The following is a 14,680-nucleotide window of genomic DNA, read 5'->3' on the forward strand; positions in this document are numbered from 1 at the left end:
TGTTGATCTCAATAGAAAACTTTAAACATCTCGACTTTAAGTGAGTCTAAGGACCTCTCAACCGCTAAAGATAGTTTGGGGAAAAAATGGCAAATAAATCTTATCATTCATATGGAATGTAAGAATGAAAAGAATGAACTTGTATTGGTATAAAAATGGTCCCTTGTTTTAACACATTTAATTTAAGGTGCTTTAATTGAAATGGGTTGGTTTTCTCCAATGTTTCATGCTCAGCTTTTTTTCTCAGGAATACGGTCTTCCAAGAATGCATTTGCAGAGAAGCTCTAAGCATTGCTTTAAATTGTTCCTTTATTAGTTGGCCTGGTACTGTATTTAATTCCCACGAATACCGGCTCTTGGCTAGTGGAACAATAAGTGGGAAACAGACTCCACATGAATTCTTAAGACATTCTTGTTTTAAAATATATGGAACTATCCCCCAATTGGACCTTGATGGATGAGCAAAATAATCCTGACTTAGCTAAGCTTAGCAAATAAAATAGTAAGGGCCATATGTATGAGAATGCCCATTTGCGATTCTCAAATAGCGAATCTTTTTGCAAATCGCTATTTGAGAATCGCAAAACCCTATGTATGTAGGATTTGCAATACATTTTGCGAATCCTACATATTTCTTAATTGCAAATCGCAAATTGCGATTCCCAATTAAGGACTACCTCCCCATTCATTCCTATGGGCCTAGAGGCCCATAGGGATGAATGGGAAGACATTCTCAATTTGCGATTCCCAATTAGAGAATCGCAAATTGCGAATGCAATTTCAAGTGTGCCAGAGTGTCAAAAGGACACCCTGTTGCACACCTGAAATGAGCATGGGTGGCGCACATGCATGCCCTAAGGCACAGCTTTCCAAACTTTTCATGTTGGTGAGACACTTTTTGGAGATGCATCATTTTGGGACACAGTAAGGCAGTTTAGCGAGCGAGCGTAGCAAGCGGGCCCGAACCACGCAAGGGGGGCAGGGGGGAGGGGGGAGGGGGGGGGGGGGGTCAGGGGTTTTCCCCCCGGAATACCATTTTGAAATAAAAGTGGGCAAATGGTGCATTTCCAAGCAAATTTGAGACCATGAGGTTGAACACAGGCCCCTGCAGCGGATGCCTTCGTCCACTGAGCCACCAGACCCGGCATACACACATACACATCTCCCTCCCCCTCCCCCTCTCCCACCCCTCTCCCTCCCCCTGTGTCTCCCCCCCTCTCCCCCTCTCCCCCCCCCTCCCCCTACCTCTCCCCCCTCCCCACTCTCCCCCTCCCTCCTCTCCACCCCTCCCCCTCTCCAGTCTGTCTGGCTGGCTCCCTCCCTCTGGCTCCCTCCCCCAGACTCCCTCCCTCCGTCTACCCCAGACTCCCTCCCTCCGTCTACCCCAGAGTCCCTCCCTCCGTCTACCCCAGAGTCACTCCCTCCGTCTACCCCAGACTCCCTCCCTCCGTCTACCCCAGAGTCCCTCCCTCCGTCTACCCCAGACTCCCTCCCTCCGTCTACCCCAGAGTCCCTCCCTCCGTCTACCCCAGACTCCCTCCCTCCGTCTACCCCAGACTCCCTCCCTCCGTCTACCCCAGACTCCCTCCCTCCGTCTCCCTCCCTCCCTCCCTCCCTCCCTCTCTCCCTCCGTCTCTCCCACGTTTTCCCTCTGTCCATCGGTCTCCCTGTCTCCCTCTATCGGTCTCCCTGTCTCCCTCTATCGGTCTCCCTGTCTCCCTCTATCGGTCTCCCTGTCTCCCTCTATCGGTCTCCCGGTCTCCCTCTATCGGTCTCCCGGTCTCCCTCTATCGGTCTCCCTCTATCGGTCTCCCTCTATCGGTCTCCCTCTATCGGTCTCCCTCTATCGGTCTCCCTCTATCGGTCTCCCGGTCTCCCTCTATCGGTCTCCCTCTATCGGTCTCCCTCTATCGGTCTCTCGGTCTCCCTCTATCGGTCTCTCGGTCTCCCTCTATCGGTCTCTCGGTCTCCGTCTCTCGGTCTCTCGGTCTCCCTCTGTCTCTCGGTCTCCCTCTGTCTCTCGGTCTCCCTCTGTCTCTCGGTCTCCCTCTGTCTCTCGGTCTCCCTCTGTCTCTCGGTCTCCCTCTGTCTCTCGGTCTCCCTCTGTCTCTCGGTCTCCCTCTGTCTCTCGGTCTCCCTCTGTCTCTCGGTCTCCCTCTGTCTATCGGTCTCCCTCTGTCTATCGGTCTCCCTCTGTCTATCGGTCTCCCTCTGTCTATCGGTCTCCCTCTGTCTATCGGTCTCCCTCTGTCTATCGGTCTCCCTCTGTCTATCGGTCTCCCTCTGTCTATCGGTCTCCCTCTGTCTATCGGTCTCCCTCTGTCTATCGGTCTCCCTCTGTCTATCGGTCTCCCTCTGTCTATCGGTCTCCCTCTGTCTATCGGTCTCCCTCTGTCTATCGGTCTCCCTCTGTCTATCGGTCTCCCTCGGTCTATCGGTCTCCCTCGGTCTATCGGTCTCCCTCGGTCTATCGGTCTCCCTCGGTCTATCGGTCTCCCTCGGTCTATCGGTCTCCCTCGGTCTATCGGTCTCCCTCGGTCTATCGGTCTCCCTCGGTCTATCGGTCTCCCTCGGTCTATCGGTCTCCCTCGGTCTATCGGTCTCCCTCGGTCTATCGGTCTCCCTCGGTCTATCGGTCTCCCTCGGACTATCGGTCTCCCTCGGTCTATCGGTCTCCCTCTGTCTATCGGTCTCCCTCTGTCTATCGGTCTCCCTGTCTCCCTCGGTCTATCGGTCTCCCTGTCTCCCTCGGTCTATCGGTCTCCCTGTCTCCCTCTGTCTATCGGTCTCCCTGTCTCCCTCTGTCTATCGGTCTCCCTGTCTCCCTCTGTCTATCGGTCTCCCTGTCTCCCTCTGTCTATCGGTCTCCCTGTCTCCCTCTGTCTATCGGTCTCCCTGTCTCCCTCTGTCTATCGGTCTCCCTGTCTCCCTCTGTCTATCGGTCTCCCTGTCTCCCTCTGTCTATCGGTCTCCCTGTCTCCCTCTGTCTATCGGTCTCCCTGTCTCCCTGTCTATCGGTCTCCCTGTCTCCCTCTGTCTATCGGTCTCCCTGTCTCCCTCTGTCTATCGGTCTCCCTGTCTCCCTCTGTCTATCGGTCTCCCTGTCTCCCTCTGTCTATCGGTCTCCCTGTCTCCCTCTGTCTATCGGTCTCCCTCTGGCTCCCTCCTTCAGACTCCCTCCCTCCGTCTACCCCAGACTCCCTCCCTCCGTCTACCCCAGACTCCCTCCCTCCGTCTACCCCAGACTCCCTCCCTCCGTCTACCCCAGACTCCCTCCCTCCGTCTACCCCAGACTCCCTCCCTCTGTCTCCCTCCCTCCGTCTCCCTCTGTCTATATGTCTATCGGTCTCTCTCCCTCTGTCGGTCACTCTCCCTCTGTCTGTCACTCTCCCTCTGTCTGTCTCTCTCCCTCCCTCTGTCTGTCTCTCTCCCTCCCTCTGTCTGTCTCTCTCCCTCTGTCTGTCTCTCTCCCTCTGTCTGTCTCTCTCCCTCTGTCTGTCTCTCTCCCTCTGTCTGTCTCTCTCCCTCTGTCTGTCTCTCTCCCTCTGTCTGTCTCTCTCCCTCTGTCTGTCTCTCTCCCTCTGTCTGTCTCTCTCCCTCTGTCTGTCTCTCTCCCTCTGTCTGTCTCTCTCCCTCTGTCTGTCTCTCTCCCTCTGTCTGTCTCTCTCCCTCTGTCTGTCTCTCTCCCTCTGTCTGTCTCTCTCCCTCTGTCTGTCTCTCTCCCTCTGTCGGTCTCTCTCCCTCTGTCTGTATGTCTGTCTCTCTCCCTCTGTCTGTATGTCTGTCTCTCTCCCTCTGTCTGTATGTCTGTCTCTCTCCCTCTGTCTGTATGTCTCCCTCCCTCTATGTCTCCCTCCCTCTGTCTGTATGTCTGTCTCCCTCCCTCTATCTGTAGGTCTGTCTCCCTCCCTCTATCTGTATGTCTGTCTCCCTCCCTCCCTCTGTCTCCCTCCCTCCCTCCCTCCGTCTGTCTGTCTCTCTCCCTCTGTCTCTCTCCCTCCGTCTGTCTCCCTCCCTCCCTCCGTCTGTCTCTCTCACTCTGTCTGTCTCCCTCCCTCTGTCTGTATGTCTGTCTCCCTCCCTCTGTCTGTATGTCTGTCTCCCTCCCTCCCTCCCTCTGTCTGTCTCTCTCCCTCTCTCCCTCCCTCCCTCCCTCTGTCTGTCTCTCTCCCTCTGTACCTCTGTCTCCCTCCCTGTCTGTCTCCCTCCCTCTGTCTGTCTCCCTCCCTCTGTCCCTCTGTCTGTCTCCCTCCCTCTGTCTGTCTCCCTCCCTCTGTCCCTCTGTCTGTCTCCGTCCATCACCCTCCCTCCGTCCATCACCCTCCCTCCGTCCATCACCCTCCCTCCGTCCATCACCCTCCCACCGTCTCTCACCCTCCCTCCGTCTCTCACCCTCCCTCCGTCTCTCACCCTCCCTCCGTCTCTCACCCCAGCTTCCCGGGCGCACACACACAGCCGCACCAGAGTACTTCGCAAGTCTTTAAAAGACCATTTACTGGGAGACGTTATGCAATAGATGAGGCATAGTGAGAACAAAGCTTTCAAAGGAATGCCTCTTAATTAGCAGCAATTATGTGCTAAGTGCCCGTTAATACCAGTGTCATCCGCGACACACTCACCATTTGCAAGCGGCAAAGTACTGTGTCGGGACACACAGTTTGGAAAGCTCTGCCCTAAGGGCATGTATGTGAGTCACATGGCACTTTGAAAAATGCATAAAAGTGCATTTTTCAAAGAAATCACAAATTACCATAAACTTGAAGTTGGTGGTAATTTGCGATTCCTTAAGTCCAAATTGCACTTTTTCTGTGCTTTTTACATTGCATTTAAGGAATCGCAATTTGCGATTCCTTAAATGCAATCGCAAAATAGGGACTCGCAAATGGTTTGTGTCATACATATGACACTGCTGTTTTGCGATCGCAAAATTGCCTCCATACAGACGGCCCTAAGTCATGCAGATGCATAATGAAATGATGTTAGGTTGTTTCTTCCAAACACAAGCATATACACAGAGGCACAAGCATACAGTTAAATATAGGCACAGACTCATATAAACATGAGCAAGCATGGACTAAGAAGCAACTTTTGGGGCAGAGATAGTCTTCTTTTAACACGGTGCATCACTGACTTTTCGGACAAGCTGCTTCACAGCAGCCAGCTTTTAAAATTGATCTTTTCTATGTCTTCCCCTGTGTGAAGACTAGCACCAAAGCAGTGGCAGTGTGTGCAGGATGGACACAGCCAGCCTCAAAGTATAGTGATGCAAGGACTGCCCAGGTAGAGAACTGTGCCACAGTGTGACTTAGATCCTACAGCTTCAGGTCGGCAAACCATACCTAGAGAAGCAGGTTCCCTCCATATGCAGAGAAATGGAATAACAACAGATTTTATACATGCTGTTGTTAAAATTCTCCAAGTGATCAGGAAGACCCTTCTGAACCTGGCAGCTGACCCCAAGATATAGACAGCTGCACTGAGCTGCTTCTCACAATCATAGAGATGCCCTCTTCACGTGCAGGACACTGATGGTGCAAGCTTCGAAAAGGTTGCACCTTCGTCCAGGTGCACCTATGGAAGTTTGAAGGAGTAAACACAACACAGTACAAATCTTTTTAACACTTCAACTAAAAAATGGCTAAAGGGGACTGACCAAAGCCCCTTTCTATATCTCTGTATTTTGTTATGTATGTTTTATGACATGACTCAGAAGGGAACGCTACAGCTATCTCCAGTCCACATCCGAGAAGGATCTAAAACATATCATGTAGATCAATAGCTTTAAGAAAGTGTACAGTGCACTATTCAGACTATTAGGTTCTGTGAAATGAAGGCAAAACAAATGGAGACAGGTTGCGTTATATTATCTAGCATTAGGAAAGCATGTCACTGGAGAGTTTAACTGGCTCTAACATGCAAAGGCAAGTATCATAAAAACCTTGTCAGATCACTTTACCTTATGTTCATTACAGGCTGAGGATTTTCCTGCTCAGATTCATATTCAGACTCCTCAGTTTCATCATTCTCATTATTATTGTTCTCATTAACCGCATCAGTCATCATGTCAGATGTTTGTTCATAGTAGTGCACTAACTCACGCAGCTCGTTTAATCTTTTCCTTACTTCTTTTAATTTCCTTAAAACAAATTCAATAAAGCCACATATCAAAAAGGTGATGCTACAATTCATATGTCTCAGTAAGAATTTTAAAGGATTAGTGTTTTCAGTTATATTTAAGTTGTTTGCACTCAAAAACTAAAATGCTCTCAATATGGAAATCAATATTTAAACTCCATTTACAATAATAGCATGCGAGACTAATGATTCATTAGTTCATTCTCAAACTACTATTTGCTCACCAACAGATGCATCATGTTAAAAATGCTAATGTCTGTTTTGACAGAGTAAAATCGTAATAGAAAGGCTTGTTACTTCAGCGTGTCTTTGGCAAGTCTTGAATAAACAATATTTATTTTTAAACACAGGAAAAATTCATATTGTAATAAAACAAGAAAGGCTGGAGAGACACCCATCACTCAATGTATTTTAGACCATGAGTAACTGAGCACTTTAGGTTTAAGAGACAACATACAACAAAAAGGCTTTTCATGAATAGAGCTTTCAGAAAATAAAAATCAGCTGTTGCTAAGGTATACCAGCTTAACAAGTTAATTACCTTCAGTAATGCTCGAGGCGGAGCTAGCCTGACTTCGAGATGGCGGCTTAGACTGTGAGCTCCGCCGCGTCGTCTAACAATCCGGCATATATCCTGCATCTGAATTACCAAATTTGATTCTAACCGACGGATTATCGCATGCGGAGGCTGCGACAACATAAACGGCACCTTTTGCAGAACTTGTAACGGCTGTGGGCGTCCTTACAGCAGGCAGCCGCAGAGGCCTGAGCTGGCTCGGTTGAGAATGGCGACACTGCATGGCAGACGCGCCGACGATACGTGCGCCAGGATTCTGGCCAACGCTGGGGGTTGCTAAGCGAGCGGCGCTGTTGGCGATTCAGGCCGTTATTGTCCGGAGTGACCGCTTGCACCCCTGGCCTCCCCGGTAGCGAGTCGCACTACGGGAGCCGCGTGCGTCACGAGAGGTGCCCTGGGCCTACCGAAGTTGCTGTGCAGGCGCCAATGGGGGCGATCCGAGGATCGGAGCCTGCGGAGAGCTTGTCGACTCACAAGCGGTGAGTGTTCAAACACCCCAGGGGCCTAAGCTATCCTTCCGCAGCACAGTGGGATTGCCAGACAAAGCGGGGGCTGCATAGGAATGCGGGGTCTGTTGAAGTCTTTAGAGCTACACCTGTGGTGGACATTGCTGAGATAGTGGAGGCTGGGCACAGTGCGACCACACCATAAGCACGGAGGAAAGCAGTCCTGGCCCACCCATCGGCCATATAGAGACAGCGGGAGCCTGGAGGAATACTGGGCCTCTGCTTTGCCCTTCAATATACGCCTGCTTGCTGCAGATTTGGGTGCATACCGTGGTCTCCTGGGCCCCGGATGGCTGGTGCGTTGAGGCCTCTCAGAGATTAGCACGGCGGAATTCTATGCGCCGGGACCCCTGCAGACAACAACGACCGGCCTACAGGGTCTGGGACCGCAGTTCTCTTCTAATACTTACGCTGCCCCCCTGAGAAGCGTACCGCAGGCTGTCTTGATGCGCTTTAGGCCTCTGGGGATCACCGGCAGTCTGGCGGACTCTGAGACTTGCTTAGCTCCCTACTGCGTCGCTCTTGTGCTGGTATACCCCAGTTAGCACTATGGGCAAAACAGACAAAACACAAACGAAGCTGAACCTTGAGCAGAGGAAGTCAAGACTAAGACTCGACCCCGTCTCAGGACGCGGATACACAATCGGAAGTCCCGGACCCAGAGGAAGGAGATCTCAGAGTCTTCAGAAAAGCCTGTCCACAACTGATAGTAAGATCGACTCCTTAGCCATCCGTATGGACCGAATGACAGAGCGCTTGGACAAACATGCGGAGAGGTTGGACATGGCTGAGCGACTGGTCACGGAGGTCGAAGAGGCGCAGAAGGAAATGGATACCGACCAAAAACAGATGGGGAAGCTACTGCAGTCTCTACAGGATGAGGCTGAAGACCTGGAAGCAAGGTCGCGGTGCAGCAATATTCACATCACAGGACTTGCGGAATCCACCAATGTGGGAAACATGGAGCGGTTTGCCGAGGAGCTACTAGCGACATTACTCAGTAGGGAAATGTTCTCCTCGATGTTCGTGGTTGAGCGAGCGCACTGCTCACTGGGTCCGAGACCACCACCGGGAGCTTCCCCAAGGCCGATCATCGCGAAACTGCTCAATTACAGAGACAGAGATGCAGCATGAAAAGCAGCAAGGAAAAAGCAAACTCTACACTATGAGGGCTCATCTATTTCATTGTATCCCGATTTCACGCTCAAAGTACAAGAAGCACGCAGACAGTTCACACCTCTGAAGAGACAGCTGTGTGACCAGAACTTGGACTACGGTATGCTATACCCGGCGCAACTGTGGGTAAATAGACAGGGCGATCCCGGATCTTTACGGACCAAAGACAATTGCAGAAAGTGCTAAAGCAGTAGGCCAAGGATACGGCTCGCACTGCGCGATCACCAGATCGTGATCGAGCAGCCGGAGGCAGTCTGGATGAGCAAGACTGAAATCGGAGCACTCTAACTGGAAGATAAGACTCATTGTTTTCATGACAGGCATTGTGTATACCTGAAACGACACGTTTATATTGTATGCCTCACGACTTCTGCAGATTAGAGACAGACGATACGGAATGTGTTTAGTTACCAGTCATTACAGTTTCTAAGGGAGAGATATGGGATGTTATTTGGGGATGTTGTCGGCATTGTACTCTAGAACAGACATGGTGTTGGTAGTCAGATAACCATTATAATGCTTGACAGGTGTTAATTCCACCGGGCATTATTGGAGCGGAATGGAGTGAGGAGCAGGTTACATCCGCCCATAAGTGTGTTCCACACACAGGCGATCTGCCTATTTTTGATTATACTATGGCACCTCAATTTTTACTAACTTCCTAGATGCAATCGCAGACTCGTAAAATAACAGTTTTAACTTGGAATGTCCGGGGTCTTAATGACCATAGGAAATTGCGGAAAGTTCTGGCTTCTCTCACAAGGCATGGTGTTGACGTTGCTCTCCTGTAGGAGTCACACTTGCCTCTACACAGTGCACTGTTGCAGCACAGAGGATTGCGGGGAAACATACATGCCGCGGGGTTCAGATCTCATGCCCGGGGAGTACTAACGTGGGTGAATCCCAGATCGGACCTTCACTTGGAAGCACTGGAGACGGATCCAGAGGGACGCTTGGCGGTATCGCGATGTAGCGGGGGAGGGTTTGGACTGTTTCTAGTTAACATCTATGGCTCTAACTACGAAAAACCCACCATTTTTGTAAATGTATTAGATAGAATGAGTCGCTATGGCACATGTTCCCAACTCTGGGGGGGGTGACTATAACTGTGTACTAGATCCCAGCTTAGACAGGTCAGGCGGCCCGCCAGGATGCCCAACTGCCACCGCTAGGTCGATTATGACAGCTGCCACCCAACTAGATTTATGCGACGTATGGCATACACGCTCACAGGGCCTTGGTGGCTTCATACACTATTCAGCGCATCATAACCTCCACACTAGGATTGACTACCTGTTTATTTCAAGAGATCTGTTTACACAGATTCGGGACTCTGTGGTGCTGCCTCGCACGCTATCACGCCCCAATATAGATTGACAGACACCCCGCAGACACTTGTACCTCCCTTTACTTGGCGATTCCCCTCGTATTCTTTACTCAACCCCGTTTTTAAAGCGGAACTGGCTGAGGCCATTGAGACATTTTCCAGACTAATACTGGGTCGGGAGACTCTTTTGCCACGGTGTGTGACACCTTTAAGGTGTACATCCATGGGATCGCCATGGCTAAGCACTCCGGAGTCCTCCGCACCCTTCGTAAGCGCCTATCGGATTTAGAAGCTGTAGGAGAGTAGGGTCTGCAATCCTATGATCACCCAGATTTTTTGCTTTTGCTTCATTGGTTTACGACTTTCCCCGGCTGTGGGCCTGCCAATCAGACCCACAGCCTAGCTGTCTGTTCTCTCTCGAAATTAAACACATGTACATTAGGTGCATCCACCAATTGGAACTGGGCCGCCTTGTCAGTCCCTGTCTCAGCATACCACAGGTATCCAGGGCATCGGTGTACCCAGGGCCTACCAGGGGCTGCAGCATGTATTATGCCACCCCTGGAATGGCCACCCAAATCTGACACAACTGGCTGCACGACAGCTGGGGCAACGTGGTGTAATCACCCGTTGCTGTAGGTGTAGTATCCCTACACCTAACCCTAAAATGGGCACATGGATTCCTATCAGTCACTCCTATGGCAGGCCTTATCAATCCTGAAGGCAGAGTGCAGGGAATCATGTGGGACGGTGCTCTGGCGCGAGCTGAGCCCGTCGACGGCTTGCGGAACCAAGTCCTAATAGCCGTTCCATGGTGACGCGGGCCAACTACTTTTAAATGCATTATAATCCTCGCGGTTAGTTGCTAACTTTGGCATCGCATCACCTACACATGTCGAGTAAGGTGTCATACGAATTGGAATACAAACCCCTCGCCAGTTCTGGCGACGGGGTTAGCATTCCCCCTTTTTAGAGGGGCACGACATGGAAGTAACCTTGAACCCCGGTTAAAGTTGACTCAAGCCTCAGCATCACAAAATGGATGCTGCCACCAGACACAAGTCTGACCTCCTGCTGCTGGGAGACCTTCCAGCGAGGGGAGCTTGGACAAAGGGTTTCCTGTCGAGGGCGGTGTTAGCACCATCCCAGACAGGGTTTGTGTATCCCAGGTAGGCAGGGCTGAAAGGAAGGTGATTGCCAGTGGCACCCCGGTGCTCACTGTGCATAGCCCGGCTCAAACTAGTTTCGGGGCACACCAGCCCCTGAGCTGGGGCGAAGCCGGACAAAGGATAGGGGTGTAACCACCCCCCTCCTGGCTCCACCCATAAGTAGAACCTAGTCACGGGCCAGCCCCTTTTCTTAGAATAAAGGTAGGAGCGAGTCCCCTTCCCAAATTGGATAATTCTGAATCTTGAACTACTTTCCACGAAAGGAACTCTTGACTATTTCTGAAGACTCTCCCTTGTGGCTAAGGAGTAGCCACCCTGCACCAGCAGGCACCACCTAAGCGCTTGCGGTTTGCTGTAAGTCTCTCCTACGGATCAAGACTGCCCAGCTCGACGAGACCCGAGTTCCCTGCCATCTCTGACCTTTTACCTACCTCATCAGCCCAGCTGAGAGTCGTAGGTGTGACGAGACCTGCGGGACCGGCCATCTTCAGAACCTGCACGACGCTTATCTAGCACGGCCACCGAGGGACCCTCGAGTGAGTGCACCTAGGGTTTGAGAAGCCCTAACCCTGAGCAGCTCCAGCACCGAAGTCTGCCTCCCCAGCATCCCCGAGATCTGCGTGGGGGCCCTTCCGCTCCTTGCTGTTCACCGCGTTGTTCGACCACTTGCCGACCGGCTTGTGGCCCTCCTCACGACGCACCACGTTTGTTTCATCACTAGTCTGGTTGCTCCAGACTGGCCCTTGCTCCCCTTCAACAGAGGAGTACCACGGACCCTCCTGGTCCACTCTAGACGCCACCTTGACTCCACCGCGTGGGCTTGCCACTGCCAAGATCCGCTGCCCCATTCCTGGGCCCAGCATCATCGACAGCAGACACCTGCGTGGGACAGCTCGCCCTCCATCCTGGTCGCCGCCGCGCCTCCTGGTCCGAGGAACAGCCGAGTCCGACGTCATCCACTCACCTGGTCGAGGTGACTTCAGCCGGTACCCTCCGGGTGCCTACACGATCGCTGGCTAGCGGTTGAGAACTGAGTCCCCTCTGCTTTCAGGTTTCCTTCATCACCGATCCAGGCTTGGATCTCGCTGAACATCGACACTGGTCGCCTGCCAGCAACTCTTCTTTCAGGCTCCTGAGACTACAACGAGGACTTCCGACATCTTGCCGAACCTTCCACAGTCGCAACCTCCGGGCTAGGTAACTCGAGCATTTCGGTGCTCCATCGCAGGTTCGCTTTACAAGTGTCCAGTTCCTTTTTCGTTTAGTCCCACTGATCGGATCACTCCGGAATCAGTAACTTTAGACTTTCTAACTTCTCCCCTCCCACTTACAGTGTAATGGTTTCGTGCCCTCGGGCATTTGTGTAAATTGTGCAACCAGAAGTATTTTCCTAAAAGTTTTGTATTGTGCTTAGCTCCCTGACTCATAAAGAGCCAGGGTAGTCTTGTTATAAATAAATATCCTTTATTTTCATAACAACTTGTGTGGTGTCCTTTCACTTGGTGTTCAAGGGGTATATGTGATGGTAAACAGCTGGCTTAACACGCCCTCTAGAGTTTAGCCTAAGACTGCTCGTATCCACGCTACTAGGATAGCTGGTCTATAAGGTTGACTTACAACCAATCATCAATAAGGGTTGTTTGGAATGATACACAGTGATCACTAGAATAGTGAGCACTACATATCAGGCCAACTTCTCACAGAGGCCACTTTAGCAACCAGAGAGCAGCAATTACTAACAGTGCGGACAATAGTATCACACAAGAACTGCACTGTACGCTGGAAGAGTATCACTCTACAGCAGAGGCAAAACTAAAGCGCTTGGGCAATATCCGACAGCTCGCATATATGGAGAGGGAGACCGTCCTGGGTCGGTCCTGGCCTCATTGCTTAAACGGAGGGAGAAGACTAATGTGACAATCCTTAATGATGTGGAAGGGGAGCCCCTCACTGACGCACTCGGCATAGCCAACAGATTTAAGCAATATTACGCATCACTTTATAGCTCTGAGGGTGGGAGTGATGACAAAACTATTTTAGACTTTCTCACACATATTAAACTGCCTTGGGTGATAAATGGACACAGGGAATACCTTATACACCCACTAGATGTATAAGAAATAACTTCAGCCTTAGCCGGGATGAAATCCAATAGCGCCCCCGGAGTGGATGGTCTCACTGACTCCTTTTACAAAGAGTTCAGGAACCTATTGGTTCCACACCAACAGACACTCTTTGAGGAATTATTGAAGCAGGAGAGATGTCACCTTCAATGCGGGAAGCGCTAATTGTTACCATACTCAAACCTGAGAAACCTCCGACCGCCTGCACCTCTTACCGTCCGTTGTCACTCCTCAATGTGGATACCAAAGTTTATGCAAAGGTCTTAGCAACCAGAGTGTCGCCCTAGTGCCGCTGCTGATATCACCAGAGCAAGATGGCTTTGTCCCTGGTAGAAACCTTACTTATAACTTGAGAACTGTGTTTGGGCTATACAACATACTCAACGAGATACTCAGGCAGTGGCAGTCTTCCTCGACATGGAGAAGGCGTTGGACTCCGTGGAGTGGAGGTTCATGACCCAGGTGTTGACGAGAATGGGGCTCTGGAGTGTCTTTCTGCAAATGGTGGGAGTGCTCTACAACTCCCCTACAACTAGGATCAAGATTGGTGACTTGGTTACCGACCCTATCCGCATTACTAGAGGCACACAGCAGGGTCGTCCACTCTCCTCATTGCTATACGGCCTGGTTGCCGAACCTCTCTCCTGTGCGATGCAAGAATATCACAGTCACAGGGGTATACGATTTCCGAAATATAACTTGATTATATCCACGTACGCAGATGATTCATTAGTATATGTTAGAGACCGTGACCAAAATCGCTCGACGGTATTGTGTGAAGTTATTCTTTTTGGAGCCAGGTCCGGCCTCAAGGTGAATTGGAATAAATCGCTCATATTCCCGCTGACTGCAGGGATGGCCCAGTTTATGCCAGTGGATGACAGAGCCAGGTAGATACTTAGGCATCAGAGTGCATACTGATTCGGATGTGGTCTTCAAAGAAAATTATGGGAAAGCGGTGACCAAACTGGAAGACGACGTGGACAGATGGATACGCTTACCCCTCTCATTAGCGGGTAGAGTATCTATTATGAAAATGGTAGTCCTTCCACAGTTTTTATTCTTATTCACCAATATTCCTATTGTCCTCCCGAGGTCCTTCTTTCGGTTACGGACAACCCCGATGGCGCGGTTAGCCTGGGCTGGGAAACACGCTCAAGTTAAGTGGGAGATTCTCACGCCCCCATACAGCTTGGGTGGGATTGGAGCTCCGAATTTAGAACTGTACTATAGGGCTGCGCAGGGAGCCCATGAGCACCACTGGATGCACGGCCCCACAGATGCTCCGCATTTTCGAATAGAGACTGTGGTGGCGGCTCCAACCCCATTGCCAGTGTTTCGGTTTAAATCTCCTTATCGCAGGACTGGTTTCTTGACTCCATTAATGCAACAACACATGCCTGGCTTCACATTCTGGAAATTTCAAGCTGGCGCCATCCGCTACTTCCCTGAGACACCACTGGAGTGGTGCCACTGGTTGCCCCCGTGCAGGGATAAAAGGGTGAATAGGGCCTTAAATGCTATAAATATCCACACAATAGGAGAGATGTTTGCTGAGGGGAAAACAATATCATGGGAAGACGGTACGGGAAAGACAGACAGCTACTCCACTGACCCAATTCCACTTCCAAAGGGTGAGGTATTCACTGAGGGAGCTCCTGGGCAGC

The 14,680-nt window shown here is 51.1% G+C and overlaps 1 protein-coding gene across 5 annotated transcripts in view; it reads right to left on the reverse strand.

Annotated features, from left to right (window-relative positions):
• Positions 1 to 14,680, reverse strand: part of PCM1 (pericentriolar material 1) — a 1,275,228-nt gene that overhangs the window by 1,072,561 nt on the left and 187,987 nt on the right. For all 5 annotated transcript variants that reach the window (XM_085641994.1, XM_085641996.1, XM_085641995.1 and 2 more), the window contains exon 11: positions 5,957 to 6,136. In XM_085641994.1, the coding sequence (XP_085498120.1) occupies positions 5,957 to 6,136 (180 nt within the window). The remainder of the gene's footprint in view (positions 1 to 5,956; positions 6,137 to 14,680) is intronic.

The sequence above is a fragment of the Triturus cristatus genome, chromosome 2_2 (assembly GCF_964204655.1).
Source record: "Triturus cristatus chromosome 2_2, aTriCri1.1, whole genome shotgun sequence".
Lineage (NCBI taxonomy): Eukaryota > Metazoa > Chordata > Amphibia > Caudata > Salamandridae > Triturus > Triturus cristatus.